Genomic DNA, 27,192 nt, shown 5'->3' with positions numbered 1-27,192 from the left:
TTGTCGGCGACGCCTAGTGTTCCTGTATATGCTCCCGCAGGGAGCAGAGTTGCGCATACCTTTTCCGGCGCCGCTCGCACCGCTATTGGCCGAGCGCGAAAAATGACGTCAAATGATCCGCGCCGCTGCGAAGCCAACTTTACGGGCGCATCGCCGACTCATGCGAACTCGTCGTTTCCGTCAGTACCATCGCCATTGCAATCAGTGGACCGTCGATCGTGCGTTCAGAGGAGCAGCTAGAAGCTCTTGCATCTTGAATCTTTTTCTATTTGCAGATTTGCTGCTACTAAATAGTAAGCACTACTAAATAGTAAGTACTACTAAATAGTAATAGTAAATAAAAGTAAGCTTTGCTTAAAATGTGCACATGTCAACATTTGAAATGCGCTAAATCTGTGTCTGCACCGCATGTATCGAAAACGTGCAGCTGTTGTGAACGATGGTTAGTGATAAAGGGTCACTGACATAACTGCAGGCACGATAGCTCTCTTGGCGACGGTCATTAATCGGCTGGTTTCGGCAGCCAAAATGCGCTAAGTGTCCCCCTTACGTGTGTGAAGTTTTAAACACCCTTTAAAACATTCCTTGCTTTCTGGCCATGATAAGAGAACTTCATATGCATGCTGAAAATCATTGCACCGCTGTTTGTGGCAACGTACTGCGCGTTTGCGAGCTTTTCGAGCCACGGGAGTATATTATTTTGGGGAATCGAAGGCGGTCCCACCCCATATTTGTACGTTCGTGTGTGTGTTTGTATATGCGTGTTTACATAGGTACATACAAAGTTTCGGTTGGTTGGAAGCCCACCCCCTCCGGCTGCACGAATGACTCGTTCGAGCGTAGCCTGTATTAACAAGTGCCCTTTGCTAAGCGCCTGCGAACAATTGGCGCTTGTAGCTCGCGACCACCAGAGAAAAAGGCGGAACACCGCGCGGCATTTGGCTCCTGCGCGCGCGAGGAGTGGCTTCGCTGCAGAGCTGGATCACGGCGGCGGAACTATGCGCAACTCTGCTCCCTGCGGGAGCATATACAGGAACACTAGCGACGCCAAGACACGAGCGCGCCTCGACGGATCAGAGCCGACGCAAGGGGTCACGTGCTACACCAGTAGCGGGGTCACGTGCTGCACATTGGCGGCGACACGACGTCACGAGCGCGCCTCGACGGAGCAGAGCGGGTGAAAGCTTGGGGTCACGTGCTGGACCAGTAGCGGGGTCACGTGCTGCACCAGTAGCGCGCCAGGTGTTGTTACTCGAGGGGAGAGAGGCGTCACAGCGACGACAGTTCAACCTCGATTTCGCGAGTCTGTGTCACCCTCGCGTTCTTTCCTGCGCTAGCTCGCGGCTGCGGCGGAATGCTACGACCACGAAAGCCAAAGCTGGGCCGTCCAGCAGGTCTCGGCGGCTCTTGAAAGACAAAGGCCGAGCGAAACCGACGGAACGTTGCCCCTCAGGGCGACCGACCGCGGGAGTAACACGCGCTGGAGTTGAGTCGAGACCGCCCGCTGAGAAGACGTCAGGGCCCGCGTCACGGCGCCATTTAGTCATGGTGTCGTTCTGCAGGCGACTACATGAAGTTCTCTCTCTCTCTCTCTCTCTCTCTCTCTCTCTCTCATGCGCTAGCTCTCGCCTGCGTTCTAACTGCGCCTCGGTAAGGCCAAATCGAAAACGCGTTCGCTTGCCCGCGAGGAGTTCATTACTCGAAGGACCGCTCATCGGCGTTCAATTGCACATTAATGCTTTCGCTTTCACAACTCGCAAGAAGTACTTAGGTATCTCACCGAATTTTGTTGTCTGTCCGTTGTTTCGCGTAGAGCGCCGATCGCCATTATGAAAGCCCTTGTCCCAGGAAGGGCATGCATGTCCGAAACCGTGACGGCGAACAGATCCGCTCAAACCTGCGATGGTATAGCGGGACGCTGCGGACACGGCTCGTTTCCGTAAATTTTTATTTCGTTGTGCGCGGTGCGGCGATACGTTATATAGGCGCCACGTGGCGCGCCTCATCTGACCAAGCTCCCGGCCCTGGAACGGGACGCGGAGTCTTGCAGCGAGCCCTTCCGACGCACGACCATGGCGGGCGGGGGTCCCGGCAACAGCACGGTCTGCACCATCCCTTCGCGGTTCGCGTCCGCCTGCTCCGGACCTCCGGTGATCTGCGCGCGCAAAACCGTCGCGTTGGTTTCGGAATGCGTAAAAGAAAAATCGATATTGACAGTCGCCTCACCACACGCCGAAGAGGGTGAAGGCGAAAGCGTGCGCGCTGAAGAGGCGTCCGCTAAATTGCTCGACATTCTCATTCGAATGCGCACCCGCCGTGGTTGCTTAGTGGCTATGGTGTTGGGCTGCTAGGCACGAGGTAGCGGGATCGAATCCCGGCCAGGGCGGCCGCATTTCGATGGGGGCGAAATGCGAAAACACCAGTGTACTAGATTTGAGTGCACGTTATTAAAGAACCCAAGATGGCCTAAATTTCCGGAGTCCCCCACTACGGCGTGCCTTATAATCAGAAAGTGGTTTCGGCGCGTGAAACCCCATAATTTATTTTCATTTGAATGCGTGGTCACTTTTCGAACTTATTACTTGTTTTTCTCCCACTGAAGGTCGTGGGTACCAGTGCCTTAATTAAAGCCGCCTTGACTGTGCCTTAGTCAACTTCGTCCTAATTAACACCAAAGGTCGTGGGTTCTAGCCGTGCATTTCTTTTTGGCATGATTAGTGGCATCGATGTGGAAGACGACGACGACGAAGGCGCGCAATGGCACGAGCGCTCCGATTTTCTGTACCTCACAACGCGACCTTGAAACAGAGATCTAAGGCTTTCACCTTTAAAAAAAGTCATGTAATGGCCAACGTAATCGTATATGCTATAGGCTGAGTCTGATACCCTAAAATGTTGAGGGGGGGGGGCTATTCTGTAAGTGTCCATTTAGTGCACAAATCAATGTCGTCTGTTGCTGAATGTGTGATTGGATGGGCTGCGGCATGCGTCAGAACTTGATAATTTGTTTTGTCGTTCCAACTTATTCTTCCTAGTGAACCCGCCATAGCTGCTTAGTAGCTTTCGCGTTCCGCTGCCAAGCACGAGGTCGCGAGATTATATATCCCGGCCGTGGCAGCTGCATTCCGATAGGAGCAAAATGCACAAACGCCCGTGTACCGTGCATTGGGTGCACGTTAAAGAACCCCAGGTGGTCGGAACAGTGGCGTAGCTAGGTCGTCTGGCACCCGGGGCCGATAGGTCTTCTGTCACCCTCCCCCCCGGGTGTAGCCGGCGGTAAGAGGGGTGTCTTCAGACGTATATGACCCCCCCCCCCCTCCACAGGCCCCTTGCACCCGGGGCCCCCGGCCCCCCCTATTGCTACGCCACTGGGTCGAAATGTATCCGAGGTCTCCCACTACGGCGTGCCTCACAATCAAATCGTGGTATCGGCACGTAAAACCCCAGAATTTTATAATTGCTTTCTGGTAATTAAGTTTATCATGATGGGAGGTCCTCGTACAGTATCCGACTATGGGACCCCTTCCTGTATATGACACGCATCAAAGTATATGTACAACTGATGAATATAGTGTTTTGTGGCGCAAGGGCCGAGTACGACCAAAGAGCGCCAGGCCAGTATGTACAACTATGTCGCGGTAATAAAATCTGAATGCGATGGCAGCGGACGCCAGAGTTCGATATAACAAATATGTCCCGCTCGGTATGAGCGAGTTATATTTTTTATTACTATTGGACAGCGAGTTCCGCGTGTTCGATTTAGAGGGTAATTCGCGTTATCCGTGTTCGCTATAGTACGTCGGATTCGACTCACCACTACGGGGTACTTGTTGTACATGATCTTGAAGACGACGCCGATGGCCAGAAGCATGAGCGTGATGACGAACAGCGCGATCAGGTACAGCGTGAAGTCTTGCTTGCCGGCGACTGCGAGGAAGACAATGCTTGAGGCTGAGCGCTTATGTCAGCCACGCAAACAACATGCTTAGTCACCGTCACGGTTAAAAGCGGTGTTATAGATATAATATCCATATTTGAAAACGCGCTAGAGCCCGATGAGGATGATGATGATGCTGATGCCGATGATGATAAGCGAGGAAATCCCCTGTAAACCGGGTCGGCAACAAATAACTGTAATAAGGTTTTACTGTGTTTATTGAAATTTAATCAGGAATACGATGATGATGATGACTAATTGCGCGCACACCTTTTCTATCGGGTTGGCGACGAAAAAATATGTTAAAAAGATCAAATAACAGATAACAAAAGCAATAGCAAGCAGACAAAAGCACGGTGGTATGTGAACGCAATTAAAACAATGTTGTTTTTTCAGGGATGCAGGATGTCGATTTTGGGATGAAAGCTACATAAGTGGCTTGACATGTCTCAAAAGACCTTACATGACGATAGCAGGGGAAACAATGTGTGCACAGTTAACCGTACAAGTAATAACTAAAAGCAAACGAACGCTGGAATTGCTGAAAATGCGACACTGGAAGAAAAAAATACGAGTAAGATGGTTCAGCATTGTTCTCCGCAATAGAAAGCAAGAACGTAAAAGAGTAGTAAATACTTGGAACATCTCGCAACAGTAGACGTAGGTTCAACACGTTAGACAGCTTGACAACGTCAGAAAGGAACGTAATTGATAGTTATAATGAAATTGGCTATGAGCATACATTAGCAGTCAACACAAGAAGAGCGGGAGGCATCACGAATGAACGAAGTCTGACCGTTGCAGCTTTCGACTGCGGTGATCGATATCTTTGTATTTATTGAGATTAAAGGGGAGGTTGTGCGTGAGCATCGAGGAGCAAACATCACACGCAGTTTGCGCAAGCTATTCTGAGTCCGTTTTCGGTAGTCGTGACGCTGATGCTTATGTGGAAGCTTAGAATAACTGAAAGTTGAGCTATAGTTAGTAGTAATTTATGTTAGTATTCATCGTATACCGCCACTGTGCGACCTTTTCATTTCATAGTCGTTGTTCGTGCTGTTAATTTCCCTCTTCTTTTGCGCGCCATCTACAAACCTAACTTTTTTATAACATGAATCTCGCACAGAATAAACTCGGATTGTCGAGTTGAGTGCGTCGAGTCGAGTCGGTCGAGCCGTGATGACTCGACCGCGTTGTAGCAAGCGTCCGCACTCACAGCAGAGTCGTTCGTCGCTGAAGTCGCCGCAGTTGTCCTTGCCGTCGCACTTAAAGCCGTTCCAGACGCAGCGGTCGTTGGAGCAGCGGGACATGCCCTTGGCACAGCCGCTGGACTCTGCGTCGCGCGGAGAAACGGAAACCGTTGACTTTCATAACAGTGAATGATGGAGTCGCGGTTCCAGCGATAGCGGCATTGTCTGAACACCCCCAATATATACCGTGTATGTAACTATTATACCGTGTATTTAACTATTCAAGGGTGGCTAGAGTGGAGTACCCGTGGGTCATATAGGCTGTGCGTCTTCACTTTCACTTTGTTTCCTTAAGGGCCTCATACTGGGGGCATTGGATAAGAGGTGGGAGTAAGGCAAAAATATAATTCATGAGGGCGACCACGTCGTAGAAAACGTCGTGACGGCGTCAGTGCATGACGGTTGATGGACTGGCGACAGCTCCGATGCTGTACGGGAGGTCATCCAATGTTGCATGCCACCAGTTAAAAACGCGTTGCTTCGATCTCATTTTATTTATTGCTTCATATGAAATAAAAACTGCCACGTGAAGTACAAAATGCGATACTATATTCAATGACGACTGCATTCGTATTTTAAGCCTTTAAGGCACATTCAAGCTGTTCGTCAAAGGCTTTCACCTAGAGCACTTCACCGGCCTTCTATGCGTCTCTCTGTGTGAACGCTGCGTTTTACGTATGTCTAATAGTAAGTGTTATAAATTATGTTAGTAGATTACGTTTTTGAAATTGCAAAACCCTCGGGGTGGCTGGCCACGCCACCCTGAAGTAGTTGGCAAAGTTGACCGCCTTGACTCGAGTCTAAAATTGTTTATCGGCAAACTGCATTGCAGGACTAAATCGCATTTTTAATACCACTGACTTGTACCGCTACCCTGCAATTTTCAGAAAACACTTTCCGCTTAAAACGACCCAAATTTTACAAAACTAATCAGAATCAATCATAAATAGTGATTGATGTAAGGCTATTAGGTTTTGGCGCGAAATGGAAAAAAGAAAGAGAAGGAAAGTTGGGGGGGGGGCAATCATTTTGTTCGGCAATAATTATCATTTTCCGTGTCAAGTGAACGGAAATATAATTTTGGAGTAATCTCTTACACATTTATTTATTTATTTATTTATTCATCGTACCTTACAGGCTCCTCGTTGGAGCATTGTGTAAAGGGGGTTACATGACTAATGATACATAAGGTGGCAAATACAATAAGAAACTACAATACGTATACAGGGTGTTTCACGTTTTGAACCAAGGATTTAAAAAGAAGTGGTTCGCCGCAGCTGAATGAAACTAACGGCATATGGTTTGCCGTCATGTGGCGCTCCTTAGCGTTTTTTTTATATTCTTAATTGGTTAACTAAGATGAATTATGCAAAATTTTTAATATTCACTTTAGATGCGAGCGCGTTTCGTTGCGCTGTGGACGGGCTTCAGAAACGACCGATCCAATTTTTCGTTGCAACGCACATGCTGCGTGACGATTTTTTTTCGGTGTTTAAAAGAAAGCCCGCGAAATATGAAATAATGTCACGTGACCGCGCGCATGCGCTATCGTATCGCAGCGCCCTCGAACGCGCTTCGTGCGAAAGAACCGTATACGCGTGGACCGTGGTGAAATGAGGCTTCACAGTGCGCCAGCATTTTTGGCGTTGGTACACGGAAAGAAAGCGCCGTCGTCCTTGATAAGCAACAGGCTCGGCGGACGGTCGGCCATAAAACAGGTTGATGGTGATGATGATGGAAACCTTACCTTGTTCCGTTTTAGGTCAAATTGTACATGAATTTAAATACAAGGGCGAAAGAAAGCGCCACAAATAAGTAAATTCAGTGACCGATGGTACTGGAGAGGAGTTACCAACATTTAGGCGTGAAATGCGTAAAATCTAGGCTAGTTCATTATTTTTCTGCAGCGCCTTTTATTTCAACCAAACCAGTCGACTAGCCAGCCAATCGATTAAGCTGCAGAATAATTACACTCTAAAAAACGTTTACACCCTTTTGGTTGTATTTTGTCCCCAAACGATAATCGTCATATGTATTGCCCGCATTTCCTTTCTTTAACGCTGCGAGCCCGGTACTTCCTAGTCACGAACGGCTTGCATGTTATCAGCTTGACACAGCGTTATCGACAGGAAAGTAGCGAGTGCCTAGTTTTCAAGAGAGGAAACGCAGGCAAGGCAGATGGCGATTGTTGTTTGGGGACAAGCCCCAAAGAGCGTAAACATTTTTTCAGAGTGTACTTGCTATGTAGTAAAGCTGGCATTGGTATCCCCCGCAAAGGGTCCCCATACACAGCGCGATCGTGCCGGTGTATCTCACCGGGCTGCTGGAATCCGGTGATTACGATCTCGAAGCCCCCGAGTCGCTTGAGCACCTCCCGGGCGGATACCGTCCAGCGTAGCGTCAGAGACGAGCTAGCCTTGACCATGCTCTTGGTGCCCGTGTAGTCCTTGCCACAAAGCAGGTCTGTCGTCTCGGTGCTGGACACCAACTGCACCAGAGAGCCGCACATGCTATAAGTAGCGTGAACGGTTGTGTACGGTTTCGAGAGAGTGTTGCGAGCCCGGGGCTGAGTGCAACAGCGACATTTCTCCTCGATTTCACTGCGTGTCGCATATAAGATAGCATTTCGATGTAGAATACTAGTTCATACTTAGCTACTAAGATATAATGGTGAGTTTTCAAGCTACATAATCATAATAATTGGGCTATGAAGGAGGCCCCTGCAGCGACCTCCTAATCACTGGCTTCTGCTAGCCGACACCATACTATACGTCAAGTCATACACGCTTGTCAGAACGTCGACGTTTTCGCTTTTGTTTTGCCGCATTTTCACAGTCCCACGTCTAGTGCCGTCTCCTTCACCTACCGATCGAATAAGGTTTCACACACCAGTAAAATGAGCTGCAACGTCCGCAGCTGCGCAAGAAATATTCAACATGTCTTCGAGTTACGTTTAGAAAACGTCTACAGCGAGAGGTGCATGAAACAACTTAGTAAAGCCGTTCATTTCTTTCCGAGGCGCCCATAAAACATTCGTTTCACAACGTCGAGACGCCGTTTACTTCAAAACAATTGTCGGTTGTATTTTCTTCTCACTTTTAAGTTTTCGTAGTGGTGGCAACGAAGGTAACCCTCGAGCGATACGTAAGGGAACACTAAACTGATTTCAAAATGGCTTAGTTGGCTGAATACGCCTGCCCCGCCTAAAAGTGCTGCGCGAGTCTCAATTAACGTTCAGTGGGAGAGCTAGTTCTCGCATATTAAAGGTCCAATAAGTTTATACTGGTAAAGTATTTTTCCAAGTTCTAGTTTCGTCAGTTTCGCGGTGCAAAATTGATTAGTAGAAGATAAAATGTCGGCCAAAGTTCCATTTCTTGGCATTCGCGCCGAAATCACTGCGCCAGCATGTGTGACGTCACGGATTTGAAATATATTTGTATATCCTATTTGCGGCGTTTTAACTCAGCAAGCATTCTTCAAACTTGATGAGGTCAGTCTTTGGCTTATCGAGAACACAATGTAGTCGATCTTTACCGATAAGAAATCAACTGAGCTCTCGCAGGCATCGTCTAAACCTGTGACGTCACGTCGAGCTGGTGCGGGGACTTCAAGGCGGCGTCGCCATATTGCAGCTCAGATTATTAAGGCGAAAGTCTTAGGTGGCTTATGGGTCGAAAAATCCGATGTCCGGCGTTATGGCACCAAAATTCATAGTGTCACCATGTGTTGGTGCCACCAACAAAGCTTGTGGGTTCGAGTGTCTTAATTAACTATTCCTTAATTAGGGTAGAGTTAATTAGGACACACTAATCCACGACCTTTGGTGTTAAGGCGAAGTTAATGCGCAGCTAATTAGGATAGAGTTAATTTAGCACTCGAACCCATGACCTTTGGTGTTAACTAAGGCGAATTAAGGCACAGTTAAGGTAGAGTTAAGGCACTCGAACCCACGACCTTTGGTGGGGGAAAGGTAATAGGAAGTAACAACGCATTAGAATGAGCATGCCAGGTAATTTAATGAATGTCTCGCGAGTGCTCAGGCTTTCGCCTTCATCTTCGTTAGCGTATGCTAAAGTGTCTGTCAACTTTTTTTTTCTCTCTATCTAAGGTCCCGATAAGCGTGTCAGAATTGAATTCATACATCGCAAGTGTATATAGTTGTCGAAAAAACTAATTTCGCCGTGAATTCCTTCTCATATTGCTCGCGTCCATTACGCATTTCAGGTCGCGCGCGAGAACTCGCCTCCAGGTACATGAAGCAGATGAAGGAGTCGGAGACGGTGTCGAAGAACCGGAAGGAGAGCGTGAACTTGGCGGCATTCTCCACCTGGAAAGGCAGCTGGCAGACGCTCGAGCGGGGCGTCGAATTGCGCCGGTGCGAGTAGAGCACGACGCCCGCCTGGTCGCTGTGCAGCTGCAGGTGCACGGGCAGCGCCTTCTGGCCCGCGTTGCAGTAGTCGTTCATGTAGTCTGCGCGTAAGACTAGGCGCGTGTACCTTCACTGTATACTGCACAGAAATTTTAACGGGGGGACGGGGGTCACGTTCCTGCTGTGCCCGCCGCCCTCCTGCCACCCACCGCCGTCCAGCTGCTAAACCCTAAATTCCTACACATCTCTGAACCTCCATACTTACAGCTCCGCTAGATACTATAGCTCGCCTGTTGTAATGTTGTGTAGAAAACTTCATACAGTATACACTTCACGGTACGGGCGCATCGATATACACGTATATACTCACACGCCCGGTAGCTACCGTCCATGTCGGTAGGCTTGGTGCGCTTGATGGGTGACGAGGACTCCCCGGCAGCATGGGCCATAAGGCGCTCGAAGCTGCGCGGGGGCTCCTGTAAGCCTGCGTCGTCCAGGTCGTCCGAACGGTCGAAGCTGCTCCGCGGATACCGGTAGCTGCCGTCGTCCAGGTCGGCCGGGTCGCGACGCCTGTGGGACGACTTTCCGACGGCCTCCATCAGGCGTTCGAAGCTGCCCTGCGGTTCGCCGGTAGCTGGAAGAGCCAGCGCCCAGGACAGCAGGATCAACGCAACTCCGAGGCCGCTGTTAGTCCCAGCCTGTGAAGGCGTCGACACTGTTCTTCTCCGGGCGTACCTCGACGTCGACGACGGTGTGCCGGAGGCGGTACCGTGACGCATGGTGGCCTGGCGAGCACGCCGGCGTCGTCCGCTTCGCGCGGGGCTTGGAGCGACGTGGGCTCCCGGACGTCGGCGCCGTGTCGTCCGCGGTCGTCGTCGTCTTCCTCCTCTTCTGCGTCCCACGGCGTCGGCGCACGCCACCAAGCCATATCGGCGAAGCCTCGGGGTGGAGAGGCGCTTTATCATATCGGGAGAGGGAAAAGAATAGAAATATCACGAAAGTTAATCCACGACTTCGGAGGGACCGAGTTATCGGAATGGCTCCTTCCCCCTTCGTCCTCTTCTTCTTCGTCGGTTTGCGGACCCAATATCGGCTGGTGGATCTGGGTTGTTGGCACGCAATCAACTTTTGATAAATCCTGCCGAGAATTGGAATTCTGCTATTCGCCAGCTTGTAAGCTGTGATATCGGCTCACAGGGTGGACACTCCCTCTTTCATTGGCTCAATATCCCAGTATTGCAAATTCTGACAGCATGGCGCAACTTGAAAGAGTCCAGGGTCGGAATAGCGTAGCGATTATCTTCTTAGGGTTTCACCCACTCTCCGCCATCTATCTATCTATCTATCTATCTATCTATCTATCTATCTATCTATCTATCTATCTATCTATCTATCTATCTATCTATCTATCTATCTATCTATCTATCTATCTATCTATCTATCTAACCGTTTACCCGCAAACCTTGGTCTCTGGGCAGTCCATGGTCGAATGGACATCGCGTCAGGTTGGTGAGCGCATGGAACAGAGTTCGAAACGAGCCGTCGGACCAACGTGGACATTGGGTATGTCCAAGTTGGACATTGCGTACCTATGTGCTGCTCTTCAACGAGGCTCCTTAACAACAACATGGTCCCCTGGAAATGCTGGTCCAGAGAAAGAGAGCAATAAACGCGAGCAAGACAGGTGACGATTGTTGTGGGACAAATATACGCGTATACACCCCAAAGGCTTTAAGAGTGTACCGGTGGTCCCACTCCTGAAGAGTAGTTATTTGACACTTCAAGAGCCTGTATGCCTGTGCGTGAGTGCGTTCGGCCACGTATGAGTGCCACAGACGAGCCATGTCATTTGTTCACATGGACAGAGATAGCTAAATGTATGCTTCTGTCATCGACCAATGTTTCCCATAGTCCTTCAAAAGATGTCTTCATTCATTATTAAAAACAGTAACTGAGAATGTTGTTGCGTGTCATGCTGCAAAATAGTACAGATGTATATTTATTGAACGACGTATTCACGTTGCAACGTTGTTCCATTTCATGCAGTATGTGCATATTGAGGCTCGAGTTCTGTTAAAAGAATTGCAAGAGCGATGAAACAGTTTGCTGCATTATTAACACCTGCAACAATATTTGGCAAGTGAACAAACTAGAGGAATTAATTGGTTTTTCGTTTCTTCCTGTGTGAGTTGACAAAGACAAGCGCTACTCCTTTCTCGCTCACACTAGAAAGTTAAATTGTCTTTCAAAAACTGTCTTTCGAAACGTCAAGTTCGAATTGGTTGGGGAATTTGCGCAACCTAGTAACAATAGAAAAAGCTACAGTACACTTTGCATGGCTTCCGAGATTTGTAAAGAGTTTGAACATCCTGGAGTGAAGAATGCACTCCAGTAATGAAGCCGGGCCCTACTTGGTTAGAACACGAAAATAAACATAACGTTCAGCGATAAACGGAAAGCGTTCTCTTTTGCACTTACTGCGGGTTTTCCTTGGCAACTCGCTCGGCATAAATACTGATAAATATTGACACTGTTTATGTCCAAATCACATCCCGTAACGGCGACTTTATTGGAGAGTCTCGGAGGTCCCTCTACTGCAGGCTTCAAAAAATAAAATTACAGCCAGTTCTTTTCATTTTTCTTTTTCAGTTTGCAGCAGTAGGCACACGCACGTTATGGCCGACTTGCTTAAAGCGTGCAAAACATGGTGCTGTTACTTAATTTTGACTTTTGCTACCCACAGAGACCCATTGCTTGGGAAAAATCAATTACTGCGTCACCTACTTGCAGCCGTGCCACTAATATGTATACGGAGAGTTAGAGAGAAAAATTATTCGCACTCTGCGCTGTTTCCAGCTGACACGTCCGTGATCGCCGTGTTTGCACTTCTCCTAAGTCTTTGCAACGTCTTTGAGTTTCACTGGATGTTCTAGCACAATTCCAGGGGACGTTTATAGCAACGTTGATTTATAGAACCAATGTTCATTTCGGGTAAATTCCAGTTCTGCCGGAACTCATCAAACACGAACACAGTTTTTATTCCATAGGTGCTGTCCAAATCCATGTCCCAAGGATTTAAACTGCACATTGCGGGAGCCAGAAAATTGACTAAAGGAGTTTTGACATCCGATCTCGGAGGCCATTTATGTTGCGAGTAGGTGGCGCAGCGATCGATCGTCTTTCTCGAATTTTCCTTCGAGCCAGCGGCGCCAGCGCGATTGTTCAAGCCGACCGGAGCACGTTAGATAACTGGTTGAAAGCCGGCCGTAGCACGCAGCGTGAAGTCAGCGACCGGCGCTTCCAGAGAGTTCTGCAGTTCTGCGGGCATGGCTGGTGACAGGCGTGAAGAGGTAAGCACGACGACGTAGTCCAAAGCTGCCGTTGTTTTCCTACATATTGTTTAGGAGAAAGCGGTAAACGTTTAAAGGGCGCGAGTTACGTAACTTCTTCGAAACAGCGATCTCGTGGGACGCTCTAGCACGAGTGCCGGCGTCGGTTTTTTTTTTCATCACGTAGTTAATAATAATCTAGGCACCGTTGCGCTTGGTCACTTTGTGCAGGTGTTAGCCTCTCAGATTATTTAGGCTGACTAGAATCGACGTCTACCAACCACGAACTGTCTTTTTCCTCTAAACAAGCTGAAATCACTTGCACGAGGTGTCTCGGGATGTTTCTCCCGTTAGGCTTATAGTTGTGTGCACGGCTCTGACGCTTTTATCCTGGCGCTGTTCGTATTTAATTTGTTGCCATTGGTAACGAGTCTTCGTCACTGTCGTGCGCTGCCCCGCGGATTATGTCGCCTACGCTAGCCATTTGCATAAGCCGACATCTCGCTTAGGGAAACGTGTAAAAGCAGTGCTTCACCTTAGTCTGAGCTCGTCGGAGTTTTTATTAAGTTGCGTCGCCTGGTCGGCTTTGCTGAGTGCTTGTTTATGGTTAGTGAGTCTAAACGTTTCAAGGTCGCCCGCGTGATTCATAGTTGACCTAATGAAGATTGGCGAACACTGAGGTGTCAAGCTCTGCTTCTGTACCCCCCCAGGTGCAAGAGGTGTTTTGCCGAACGTCTCTTCAACGCGTGCAGCGTCTCCCTTTTCGACTCCTACTCGAAAAACTGCTGAATTTGCTGTTAGCATGCTGTCGGCTGGGGCGTGTTTGTTTAGGTGCTAACCCCGAGGTATCGCGTTTTGAAACGCCCACAACTTCCCGTAGTTATCGTTCTTTAATCAGACACGAGCTTCGCCTTCGTGTTCTGATGTTTCCGAGTTTACGCTGGAGATAGCGCTTGGCGTCGGGTGTACGTTGAAAGGCACTGTCATTTACACGTTCCATTCGAGTGATGCGTGCTCGCCGTTAGACTAGAGGAATTCGCGTGGGCCGGCTTGCGAGCGCTTCCGTCCGATTACCTGCCGGTCGTCGTGCGAGGAAACCATCACTGGGCATCCTAGATCACTTGGCCACACATCCAAGGCCGTTCTCCAACACAGGAATGAATTACTCGCAAAAATCAAGAGTCCTTATGAACCAACAGAAGTACATTGCTCTAGCACACCAAACAGATGAGACGCCCATGCGCTGTTTCACGCATAGCAGGCAACGGTACGAAGGCTAGAGGGACTGTTGTAATTCGATCCCGAGTTAAGTGTCAGACTCCTAAATCTCAAACTTGGCATAATTACTACATGAAAGATGTGACAGGTCTGTCTATTTGCCATTGAATGGGCAGAGGGACATGTTTCTGCAGCTAGCGGCTGCAGTGCATGGCTTGCACTTGTGAATAAAACATGGCATGATGTGTACTGGAAGCAGAGGGGTGTGCAAATAGTACACAATTTAATGTAACCTTACTTTGACAAGTTGTATATATGAGGTGGTAGTTCCATAGAAAGCATCTAGGGTTAAAAACTGCACTGCGAATTGCACGAAGTTAGAATTCTATGACTGCACTAGTTGCATAGCTTCCACAGTGCCTCCTGCTAAGTGTGAAATGGCGCGTAGAAGCAGCCCTTGGTTTAGCAAAGGTCACTACAGCAGAAAAAAACTACCAAGCATAGCGTAACAGGCTGCGAGGGGACACATAAATGTTCAATATGCTGCACCTACATTGTAGGTACGTTTCAGAATACACAGCAGTGTGTGATGCGTAAAAGAACATGCACACGCATGTCAAACATACCCCTGTTTATCACGTGAAACACATAAGGCAAGAAACTGTGCCTTTTGTCATGTGTTGAACTGCAAAATCAAGGGGAGGTTGGGGGGGACCTGTCAAAGACAGCCTTGAACTTTAAACGCACACTAAAGAGAATTTTGTGAGCTGCACATTATTAAATTGCCATTCTACAATACCGAAAAAGGCACTCATAAACTGAAAGAAGACTCAAGAGAGGTGCAATAAATGAGAGATGGCAATGCAACCTTGAACTTCCCACACCGGTTCACTGTAGCATAGTCAGTTTTGACGCCATCTGTTCGGGCCTGGTGAATTTTTTTATTGGTAAAGGTGAATTGTATTGCATTCTAACAGAGCCAGAAACTGAACCTAGGAAATTTCAAAAAATTTTACCAAACCACAAGGGCGTGAACGTTATAATGCGTCATTATGTAACGTCACACTGACATTCTGGTGCAGTAATTCTTGTATGAAATTTAGAATGTTGAAGGCAATTCAATTTCTAGTTGGAAGTTGATGAAGGACCCGTCTTCCTGGGCAACTTGGGGGGTGAGAAGGGGGTGTATGAACCATATATTTTATTTAGAGCCAGTTGTGCTGAAGCGACACTGTTCGATTGACGTGAGCTGGAGGTCGAACGCTTTCAAGCATTTTTTTTACTTTGTTATTAGCAACTTCTAGCACCCTTTGCAAGTTTTTCCTTTCGCTCTTTCAACATCTGTTGCTTTTGTCGGCAATTTGTTTGGACACAGCATGAACATGCGAAGGCTAGTGAGTAAGCGGCAGTCTCTTTTCACACGGCTCTTCCACAGGCTGAAGGCAGAATCACTGCGCTGGGCACTTTTATCGCGTCGCCTCTCGTGTGGAGGGCATAGAAAAATCATAGGAACTTTAGATAGCATCTCTGTCGGGATTGGCCTACATTTTTAAACTGCGCTATCTTCGGCTCAGGAATGAGGCTAGAAATTAGAAAACAGGCACACCCCATACATAAAAGAGGCGGTAACTTGCCAAGTAAGACAGTTATGAAAAAAAAATATTTAAATAGAACAGTAGCCTTCATTTTCTCTTCCAGCAACCAACAGATTACTATGAAATTACCAGAAAGAGTTTTCAAAGACTACTTTAGCAGTCTAAAACTAATTTTGTGTTTCTCTTTAGTGGCCCCTTAAGACAAACAAATGCTTTTATTTTTTCTTCAGGCGCTCGCAGCCAAGGAAGCCGGGAATGCGGCATACCGCAAGCGAAACTTCGAGGCCGCACACCAACATTATGACAAGGCCATCGAGCTGGACCCGACGGACATGTCATTTAGGACCAACAAAGCAGGTGCGTTGTTGGGTTTGTCTTGCCAAAAAACGATGCTGCGCAATTTTTTGCATAGATGGGCCATTCTCATTGTCTGCCTTCTAAGGCATAAAAATGTATCACAAGCAGCCAAGAGGTCATGTGATGCGGCTGCTCAATGCAGTTATTGTTGGAATTTACTGATGTGTCTCGGCTAGTTTGTACGTAGCGCTTGCTTTAGCTGCCAGACAGTGATGGTTGTGCCGAGCACTGTGTGTACCAACTGTTTCAGTTTGAGTAGTAGTAATTGTCAGCTGAATGAGTACTGACACTTAGTTGCAAGGTACAAACCCTACCATGTGCTTTTTGCATTTAAAGGAATTGCACCTGGCAAGTATGGACATTGGGGAAATTAGTTTCTGTAAGGCTAGGCATGATGGTGTTGCTCATAGGCATAAAGAGGCATGGTGCAATCTGTCTGTGTGTGTGTGTGTGTGTGGTTTTTTTTTTTTTAACTGGTCGCACTTGTGTGACAGTTCAGTGATGGGAACAAAGTGAGCCAGAATAGTGTGACATTGGGACGCACCTACCTCCTTCCTATATACCAAAACGAAAGCTGGTTTGTAGAAATAAGTATGTAGAAAATATATAGGGTGCTCTAATGCTTGCTGGTATTTTTTCTTCTAGGGTGTAGAGGGCATTAACCTTCAGTAAATGCAAACAAAAAACGACAGTTGAAAAAGTCGTGTCAGTACTCCTTCTTGAATGCAGTCATTGCTGAAATGTAGCTACTTACTTTTGTGCTACTTACAGATTGAATGCTTATCACATTGTGTAACCTGGGTATAGCAGACCTCAAAAACAGGGGTACATTATTCACGCCTGTGGACAAGAGAAAATTTGTCATTATCCCACACCTGCCAAGTCTCCCAAATTTCTCAAAGCTTATGAATTTTTGGGCTCGTTCTACGCTTTTATGAATGTTACGTTAAGCTTTACGAAAAACAGATTCTGTGCGCAAAAATGTATTAAAGCCTTTGAAGGATGGGGCAGTGGGCAAGAGTGCAACGGAATGCTTGCAAAAGAGAAGCGATTGTTCCCTACGCCACCCTCATGTGACAGGCAACGTGCCATAGAGTACTTGCTTCAACCAAGTTTATGCCTAAATAAAAGGGGCGAAATTGGCACCAGCGGGAGTTGCTAAAAAAGGTCAGTTATTTCTGAAAGTTCGCAACCCAGCTTCTTCCATTCACCACAGTTGTACAACACACCGATTCTCCAAGCAAGCGAATCTGTGAATGATGGCTGTGATAACTGTGGAATGGCCAAGGACTTAATTTCTTTTGCAGGCTGGTTAATGTAGTTAAGATGCTGATTGTTGTCGCTTGTCTTGTTCGGCAGCCGTTTATTTCGAGCAGAAGGATTACCAGAAGTGCATCGCAGAGTGCAATCAAGCCATTGAAGTTGGCCGTGAAAACAGGGCAGACTTCAAGCTCATGGCAAAGTGAGTGTTGCGTGGAACTTCTGTTGTGTGTTCTCTAATAGTCTTTTAGTGTTAACCATTTTGCATGGTATGCGCTTGAGAAATTAATTTCTACGACTTTTAATATTTTGCATTTTCAGACTGTCCTTTTTGTTCGCAATAAATTGCGAGTGCTTGACTTTAGGAAATTAGCCGACCCAAGGTGTGTATTGTGACACAAGTGTACATTTTTTTTTGGAACCGATATCTTGTGAAGTGTAGGTTATTTGCAAAAATCTCAAATCATGTTGCTTGCAGTATTTGTAATGCGAGTTACAACTGCTAGGTCTGCAGGAGAGATACTGTCATTAACAGTGCATGTAAGACAAACTTAAGGGGCCCTGAAACACTTTTTGAAGATAGTTAGAAATTGTTGCCAATGTGTAGAAGATGCTCCTGTGAACACGTGAAGCAAATATTGTTGCCCAGCACACAGCAAGGAAAATTTACAGCCTCGGGTCAGAAACGTAGAAAAATCAGTTGCTCCTGCCTCTGCAATGTCATCATGCAGCGTGATCACAAGCAGTAATGCCTGCCAGTAGCTGTTGGCTGATTTCATGATTGTGAGAACATTCTCAGTAATACCGTTACGCTAATTTTGAGTGAATAAACTATATATGCCATTGAATCTCAAAAAGACAGAAAAATCATTTCATCTTGGCACTGCCGGTCTACGCACGACGGTTGCGTGTACCTGCGTAGTCTAGTCTGTCGAGGCTTCCACGGGTGCCGTGACGAGCTTTCTTGCCGTGACAGCTACGTGCATCTTCACTTATGCTTGAAGGATTCGAGAAAAGTTTTGGCATGAGGTTTGTGAGGCAACATACTTTAATGAAGAGGTCATTTTATGACTAGTTAGAAAGTGTTTCGAGGCCCCTTTAAGATTGAATAAATTTCAGGTTTACCAATTTTCTTCATGCAGCCAAAATGAACAGAGAAGCTGTAGCTGTTTCCTAAAGTGTAAGTTGCGTAAACAAAGACACTTGAACATATGCTGCTACGCTGCACCGCAGTGGTCAAGCACTATTTCATACGTGCTGCGCTCTTGGCCTTTCTGTTGACCAATGTGAAATGCCTTTCTGGCCACATTGATCTATCCGTGTGTGAGATAAGGCACATTGTAGCCTGACCATCTGCATTGATTCGGTAGGATTGATGGCGTGCCTTGTTTACGCAAGCTAGTGGGATTCACACCTAAAAAGAAGCGAGTGCAATGGCATTCCTTAATTCCCACATTTCTGCTGAGCTTGTTTGGTGTTTGCAAAGCAGCTGATACTAGCAGAGCTGCCAGCTCGGAGCACTTTCTGCTCCTTACCACTTCAGCTGACTGATGTTCAGGTGCCATCAGCATACTTGGTAGTTTTGTTGCAGTCAGCAGGCTTCTCTGTCAAGCAGTCTCTCTTCCTCTGTTGAACTAGAATGCTCACGTTTGTCTTGTACAGTCTCTGGGCCGAACTGCATTTGACCGTTGCTTATGTTTTGATTGTAACCAATTTCCTAATCGCCCATGCAATGGCTCAGTCGTTATGGCCTTCTGCTGTTAAGCACTAGGTCGTGGGTTCGACTCGCAACCACTGGGGTCCATGTGGTGATGTGCAGAATGCAAGAGTACTCTTGTACTTTGATTTAGGTGAATGTTACCCACCGCCATAGGTGTGCTACGTAACAGTCTGTCCCATTAGGCACCTATTCTATCCAGTGAAAGATTTCGTTTCATCACATTTCTTGCGTCTTCGGGATCATGAACATTGCACTGCTTCTGAATGGACAAAGAGTTGTCAGTTATTCAGTGAGTTTTGTCATGTTTGCAGCATAGCGAGCTCTATGCGAGAGAACTTAAAGGACCAGCCACTTGAAAGAGATGCTTGATGTGAAACGGTGTGAAAAACAGCGAAGCAAGCCCATTTCAGGCCGTTGCACGGTGACACCAAGAGCAAATACTCGGCCATCTACCTCCCAACTCCCTTTACTGAAACACTTTATGTATATTCAAGTTTGCAGTGCAGGTCCAATCAGGAGTGTTTTGAGATAAATGCGATACATTTTATTTTTATTGGTGCGTTTGCTTTGATGCAACAACTTGGCGTGCACAATTTTGCACACGTGTACCCTGAAGGGGCTATTTCCAGTTCCCCAGTTGCAATTGGAATGGACAGTGAGTTGCAGCTGTTCTGAAAACTCTATTGAATGTCTATCAAGCTAGAATACTCGCGATTATGTCTAATCGTGCGGTAGCTAGAACGGACCAAGGTAGACTTTCGTTCACAAAGTTTAAGCTGTTGCCCGCAGCCATGATGAAAACCATGCGCGTCATCTGACTGGCCTTCCAACTGTTGGACCATCTTTGTTTCTTTGCGTCCCTCGGTTCTCGGGGTGATGAAAGATTATACAAGGAGGTCTGGCGTGGAAAGCTCAAGATGCTGGCTTTTTCTGAGCTTGCCGGGCACCAATATATTTATTTATTTATTTACCTATTTCTTTAAACATGCCTTACATAGGGAATGCTGCACATGTGGAAATTGTTTGCTGGACTGGTGTGTTTGGTCTGTAGCAACCGACAGAAAAAAGTGCAGTGTTTGCATTCACCAAATCTCCATTCCCTGTCAACTCAGAACAGAGCTCAACTCCGTACCCATGCCAAATGAGCAAGTTTTCTTTTTTTTTTTTTTTTTTTTTTTTTGCAGCAATTGTGCAACTCTTAACCTCCCCTCATTGCTGCCTTTGTCAGTGCAGGCGTCTTGTGGTAGAAGTGGTGCCATTTGAAGCTGCTTCACGATTCTGAGCCTCAAAAATTTTTAACAACAAAAGCCATTAATTACTGGAGGTGTGGAACATGCACAAAAATACCCCTCAAGTTCAGCCTCAACGACATGGCAGCATAGCTTGGCTCATCCCATGGCTTCTTGCAATGACTGCTGGATCAGCTAGACTTCTGCTTGTGATGAAGCACTGGTGATATAACAGAACATAAAAGTCATACTTTCAGCTAATTTCGGTGGCGCATTTAGTTTGCAGTCATGCAGACCAGGTAAAAAGTATTGAATAGTGCTACGTAAGGTGTACAAAATTTTGGTCGTCCTTTTATACATTGTCTATGGAGCGAGTGACAGTGCTGGTAAGTTGTCCATGAGAGTGAACATATCCCAAATATTGGTCGGTGACTGTAATTGTAATGAGAGTCACGACTGTTAATGATGGGCCTACAGGAGCAGCCCTGTCATAGCCATGCTAGGAGACAAACTTCTACTCGCATATCTGCACAACACAGAACTCATTGACATGTGGCAGCAGATGCCTGAAGAGTGAAAGTAGTAAACATCTTAACCTGTAGTAAAGTAATAAAAACCTTAGCTAGCCAACCAACCAAAGTTAAGTTGTTTTTGATCACCAATTGTACAGGGCAAACTGAAACTGGGAATGTCGTGACTGTAGCGTTGGTGTGGTGACACACTGCAGTGTCAGTCTAGTTTGAGCAAGTTGAGCTCACCAGTAGGCAGGCCTACTTTGCAGTTGAATTGCTCGTTAGCGTTCCAAGGCGGTCTAAGCAGTCGTCGCGGACTGGCGCTTTGATGAAGCGCGTGATCTCTCGATGCCAGGTAGTATGGGGGCACCGACATCCGTGAGCTTGTCGGCTGTCTGTGCCAGTGAGTTGAGGGATTCAGAGGAGGACACACTCAAAACCATCCACGCCTGCTGAGACAGTCTCTGCAGGAAGAGTTCGCATAGAATCGATGCGTCCAGCGCAGCAGAGTGATCGACAATGAGACACCGCATGCGATGCAGAAGCTCCGTGGACTTTTGGTCGCATTCCTCTTGGTCGCTCTCCGCTGCAGCCTACGCTGTTCTGACTCGGTGGTTTTCCGTATAAGTTCCGGGTTCGCAATGTAGTCTGGATTTTCAGGAGGCGGACAGCACTGAATGCCCCTGACGATGGCAGTGACAGCAGGCAGTGGCACACTTATGACATAGTCATAGCTCGCAGTTTGTGGCGCCATGCGGTGTCGTCAGAAAAGTGGCTCGACGCTCAGAAACTAGAGTTCCGGGTCGGATTGCCAGAACTCCAATAACTTGATAGTAGCGACGACAGGGTCAGTTACCGTGGCATTCGGCGTTGCGTCATTGAGGGGTGATGTGTCCATGATCTGCTGTGATGGTCCGTACTCAAGGCATTTGCTGTCGTGACCCGGAAAGCGATGGAGAAGGTATGAGCAGGTGGTGCGTTGCCGTCCGGGTCACCACTTCTGGGGAGACGTGAGGAGTTTCTTGTCCCACATGTTATTTATCTTCGCTCAAAACGCAGACAACCACGGGACCCTTCGATCTTGCCTGGACGTTCTCTACTGCTCTGGCTCGAGCGCACGGAGATGTGAAGGCACAACTTGTCGCCGCCATCGTTGTCGAGACGCTGACAGCTCGCCATAAGTTGTTAGCTGCGTCCAAGAACTTTGCGCCAAATGTCTGTTAAGCTAGAATGCTCAAGTTTGTCTTATTCCCTGTCACATGACTGGACCGTTCCTCGTTGGAGTTGATGAAGGGGTCGCCCTCAGCCATGATGAAAACCATGCGCGTCATCTGACTGGCCTTTCAGCTGTCAGGTCCTCCTTGCTTCCTTGCGTCCCTCGGTTCTCGGGGGACTAAAGACTCTGCGAGGAGGTCTGGCATGGAAAGCTCAAGATGCTGGCTTTTTCTGAGCTCATAGGGCACATACTCCACCTTCAGAGTGCCCCCCCACCATGGTGTGAAAAGTGCACGTGCACAAACATGGAACGTAGAACCAGCTATTATTGAGTATAAAAGTCAAGCAAATTAGGCAGAGTACTTTCCTTGCGTGTGCGCATTTTGTATGGCCACGTGGACCTACAGTTTATATATACCAGTCGAGTCTGATCGGCAACTTTGTGCAAGGAAGCCACCTTACTTTTTACAGTTCGTGTTGGTTTGCTTGCTTAAATGCGTATGCAGGTGTCGCAAATTGGCCAATAACAAGAGTTTGGGGGGGGGGGGGGGGGGGGGGGGGCTGGATCACAAGGAGGAAATTTGGGGGGGAGGGGGGTGTTCATACACAGTCAATCCATGATGTATTGAACTTGAAGAGGATAGTGAAATAGTTTGATATATAAATAATTTGAAATATAGCATATGTCTATCTGAAGCCTATATGTGACCTCTGCAAGCGTGGCATATTCCCAGGGTCATGAAAAGGGGTAATTTAAAATTTTGCTACTTTCAGGCCATCTGGGACTGGGAGAAATTGGGGAATGTGCAATGAGAGTTGGAGTGAAAAATAATAGGCGTAATGTTGAGAGACCGCAGCAAATTGGGGTAGACTAGGAAGCAAGCAGGTGTTGCCAATATTTTAGTTCACATGAGGAGGAAGAAAGAGTTTGGTGGGACATGTAAAGCATAGGGCAGATGACCGGTGGTCAGTGAAGAGTTTCATAATAGATTCCAAGAGGAGGGAAGCGCAGTCAAGGGCAGCAGACAACTCGGTAGTGCAATGAAATTTTGAAATTTTGCGAGGTCATGGAATTGAATCTTGACCGTGGCGACCGCATTTCGATGGGGGCGAAATGCAAGAGTGCCCTTGTACCATGCATTTGGTGCACATTAAAGAACCCGAGCTGGTGGAAATTAATCCGGAGTCCCCCACTACAGCGTGCTTCACAATCGGATCATAGTTTTTGTACATGAAACCCCGGAATTAAATTTCATATATATATATATATATATATATATACTATATATGTGCATTGGGAAATTTCGAGACATGGGATGTGGCACTTCCATACAAGTCGTTGATTATTAACAATTTCCCAATCACCTTTGGCAACGGTTTGGTGGCTGTGACCTTCTGCCGCTGAGGTCCTGGGTTCGGCTTTTGCCCACTGCTGCTACATGGTGATAGAAGCCAAAACTGTACAGGTACTTTGATTTACGTGAATGTTACCCTCCACTATGGCATCCCGCTGCTCAGTTTTGGGGTGTTACACCTCATATTAATTCCATGTTTGTAATGCAAACAGGAATGAAGAGCAAATTGTAGCTGTTCTGTATTCAGTAAATGTCCATTATGATGTTCACTGAATGTATTTTCTCTCCATATATATATTTGGACAAATGAACGAAAAGCTAATGCGCCCACAATTATGTCTTCTCATGTACCACGACCAAGCAGCTGTAGGATGCAATTGGCCTCATCAGTCCTCGCTGGCTTTTTGTCGACGCACCCAACATCCTTACAATGTTCAACACATATTGTTGCGCGGCCGGTAGATCGGACTGCATTCCACCTTTGTTGAGTTTAAGGGGTTGCCCACAGCCATGATGAAAACCATGCGCGTCATCTGACTGGCCTTCCAACTGTCGGGTCATCCTTGCTTCCTTGCGTCCCTTGGTTTTCAGGGTGACGAAAGATTCTGCAAGGGGGTCCGGCATGGAAAGCTTGAGATGCTGGCTTTTTCTGAGCTTACAGGGCACAATCGAAATTTTTGTACAAGGCACTCCCACTGTACCGCAAAAGGTGCATGTGCACAGACACTGAACGTGGCATGAGCTATCATTGAGGAGGAAAGCCAGTAAAATTGGGGGAAATGCTCTTTTGTGTATGTTTGTTTATAGTGAATGTGTGTGTTGTGCATTTGAGTACAGCATAGCATCGATATATCAAGCCTTCTCACTGGCTTTTTGTCGGCGCACCCAACATCCTTATGATGTTCAACACGTATTGTTACACGGCCGGTAGATAGGACTGCATTCCATCCTTGTTGAGTTGAAGCGGTTGCCCGCAGCCATGATGAAAACCATGCGCGTCATCTGACTGGCCTTCCAACTGTCGGGTCATCCTTGCTTCCTTGCGTCCCTTGGTTTTCAGGGTGACGAAAGATTCTGCAAGGGGGTCCGGCATGGAAAGCTTGAGATGCTGGCTTTTTCTGAGCTTACAGGGCACAATCGAAATTTTTGTACAAGGCACTCCCACTGTACCGCAAAAGGTGCATGTGCACAGACACTGAACGTGGCATGAGCTATCATTGAGGAGGAAAGCCAGTAAAATTGGGGGAAATGCTCTTTTGTGTATGTTTGTTTATAGTGAATGTGTGTGTTGTGCATTTGAGTACAGCATAGCATCGATATATCAAGCCTTCTCACTGGCTTTTTGTCGGCGCACCCAACATCCTTATGATGTTCAACACGTATTGTTACACGGCCGGTAGATAGGACTGCATTCCATCCTTGTTGAGTTGAAGCGGTTGCCCGCAGCCATGATGAAAACCATGCGCGTCATCTGACTGGCCTTCCAACTGTCGGGTCATCCTTGCTTCCTTGCGTCCCTTGGTTCTCAGGGTGACGAAAGATTCTGCAAGGGGGTCCGGCATGGAAAGCTTGAGATGCTGGCTTTTTCTGAGCTTACAGGGCACAATCGAAATTTTTGTACAAGGCACTCCCATTGTACCGCAAAAGGTGCATGTGCACAGACACTGAACGTGGCATGAGCTATCATTGAGGAGGAAAGCCAGTAAAATTAGGAAAAATGCTCTTTTGTGTATTTTTGTTTATAGTGAATGTGTGTGTTGTGCACTTGTGTACAGTATAGCAGCGATATGTTTTTCAAGGGACTTCGGGGGGAAAATTGTAATGACTGGGAAAAAACAGTTGTGAAAGCTGCAGATTGCTACAGCAGCATCGGTGACAGCTCTGAATGGCTGCCAGTGCAGTTACTATTCGACGCTTTGGCGTTCTCACTGGCACCAGGGGCATTGCGTGTGCACGTGTATAGTTAACAGACAACATACAATTTTCCGTGACAGTGGCCTCTTATAACTCTCAATATGCTTCACCGCATAACACAGCTTTATCGCGGCAAAGCTGACTTAAGCGAACCAGCAATTATGCAATGCATATAAGATCCTTGCCACACCCAAAATGAATGTTGCCATGCGGTTGGAGAACTTGGCCCAGCATGCATTGTTCTCAATAGATTTTAGTTGATGCACAATTCTTCGGGTGCTTCGCCAACTTTGGTTGACTGTTGCAATGTACCGATTGCTTGAATGTTTCAGTGTATACATTTATCAGCTTAGTAAAACAACTGAAAGCAAATTTCCATCCCTCTGCTAAATTTACCTTGCTGCCATGTTCAAATGCAACCTATGAAGCGGGAACATTGCACAATAGGAACATAATACATGGGATTCAGGTAGGGACCACTGAAACACGAATAGTAGCCGGGAAATTGCAACAGCGAGGAACATATCAGTGGGGTTCCACTGTATGGGGTGCTCTTTATATGGACACATGGATCCAGATTTGATGCAAACCATTCAGTCTAGCTGGCAACTTTGTCCAAGGGAACTAGCTTTCTTGTATCTTTGAAGTTTGGCATAGGTTTGCTTGTGAAGCCTTCTTCTGTGCCTTTCTTGGGCTCTTGGCTTCTTGAAATTTGATGACCTTCTGTGTATTGGGACTAAAGGAAATTGTCTGCAAAAGCAACACTTCTTAAAATGTTGGCTCCTTGCAATAAATTTCAAAAATTTATTAGATTGCAGTAGTTGTAACAAGTGCCATGGCTGTTAGGAATGGGGTCTACAAGAGCAGTACTGTCAGTAACTAGACCAACGTGACAAACTTGAAATTGAGTAGCTTTTCTTTTTATTGTTATCAATTTTCCAGCCTCAACCAGAATGAAGAATAAGCTAGTAGAACGTCTGTTTAGCTAGAATGCTCAAGTTTGTCTTATACCCTGCCATGTGATTGAAGCGTTCCACCTCGGAGTTGATGAAGGTGTTGCCTGTAGTCATGATGAAAACCATGCGCGTCATCTGACTGGCATTCCAGCTGTCAGGTCATCCTTGCTTCCTTGCGTCCCTCGGTTCTCGGGTGACAAAAGACTTTAGCGAGGATGTCTGGTATGGAAAGCTCAAGATGCTGGCTTTTTCTGAGCTTGCAGGGCACAATCTACATCTTCATGCAGATCAACCCCCACTGGAGTACAAGAAAGTATGCATACAAAAACTTCGAACACAGCATGAGCTATTATTGAGGAGAAAAACCGGCAAATGTGGACAGTGTGCCCTTACATTCTCACGTTGATATTTTCTATTGAAACACGTAGATCCAACGTTAGCGCATACCGGTTGAGTCTGGTCAGCATGTTTGTGCAGTGAAGCCACCATACACGTAGACTCAGTTGCTGTTGGTTTGCTAGACAAGTGTGTGTGTGTCACAAGGCTTCCAATCACAAGAATTTGTGATTTTTCAGTCAGCCTCAAGAATATGCAAAAGTAGGTTTATGTAAGCCAGTTAGTCTTGGGGTCTCTGATCACGAGAAGGAAATGTACAGTAAAATAAAGTGGTTGGGTGTGGTTACAGCAGGCATTGCCAAGTCGTGACCGTTAGCTTGCCGCAATCCTTAAAAAGAAAAGGGTACAATCTAACAACAAACTTTATATACCTGTTTGCAACAAATGCTGTATGGAGAAAATCTTTTGTGTTCAAGCTGGTTCTTTTTTTGCCCATTCTGTAAAGCTGCTGTCATCCCTGCAAAAATGTTCAATGCCATCGGTGAAATTCTAGACTTCACATCACATTGCCATTACCCAGACAAATCCTTTTATTAGGTCTTTGCAAAAGCACAGTCTTTTATGGAAATCACTGCCGTGT

The 27,192-nt window shown here is 46.9% G+C and overlaps 2 protein-coding genes across 2 annotated transcripts in view; one reads left to right on the top strand and one right to left on the bottom strand.

Annotated features, from left to right (window-relative positions):
* Window positions 1-1,931: 1,931 nt before the first annotated feature.
* On the bottom strand, window positions 1,932-10,988 carry LOC126544816 (uncharacterized). Its single transcript, XM_055077848.2, has 6 exons — window positions 9,927-10,988; window positions 9,431-9,657; window positions 7,504-7,675; window positions 5,154-5,270; window positions 3,815-3,927; window positions 1,932-2,155 (listed from the first exon to the last, which is right to left on the bottom strand). The coding sequence occupies exons 1-6, from the start codon at window positions 10,519-10,521 to the stop codon at window positions 2,003-2,005; spliced, it is 1,377 nt and encodes a 458-aa protein (XP_054933823.1). The 5' UTR covers window positions 10,522-10,988; the 3' UTR covers window positions 1,932-2,002.
* Window positions 10,989-12,795: 1,807 nt separating this feature from the next.
* Stip1 (Stress-induced phosphoprotein 1) overlaps window positions 12,796-27,192 on the top strand; it is a 39,782-nt gene continuing 25,385 nt past the window's right edge. Inside the window, exons 1-3 of the mRNA XM_050192312.3 lie at window positions 12,796-12,906; window positions 15,929-16,055; window positions 17,415-17,517. Coding sequence (XP_050048269.1) covers window positions 12,883-12,906; window positions 15,929-16,055; window positions 17,415-17,517 — 254 coding nt within the window. The 5' untranslated portion in view covers window positions 12,796-12,882. The remainder of the gene's footprint in view (window positions 12,907-15,928; window positions 16,056-17,414; window positions 17,518-27,192) is intronic.

This window comes from Dermacentor andersoni, chromosome 10, assembly GCF_023375885.2.
Source record: "Dermacentor andersoni chromosome 10, qqDerAnde1_hic_scaffold, whole genome shotgun sequence".
In the NCBI taxonomy this organism is placed as follows: domain Eukaryota; kingdom Metazoa; phylum Arthropoda; class Arachnida; order Ixodida; family Ixodidae; genus Dermacentor; species Dermacentor andersoni.
The sequence above is the reverse complement of the archived record's forward strand: the minus strand, read 5'-3'. Positions and strand labels throughout refer to the sequence as shown.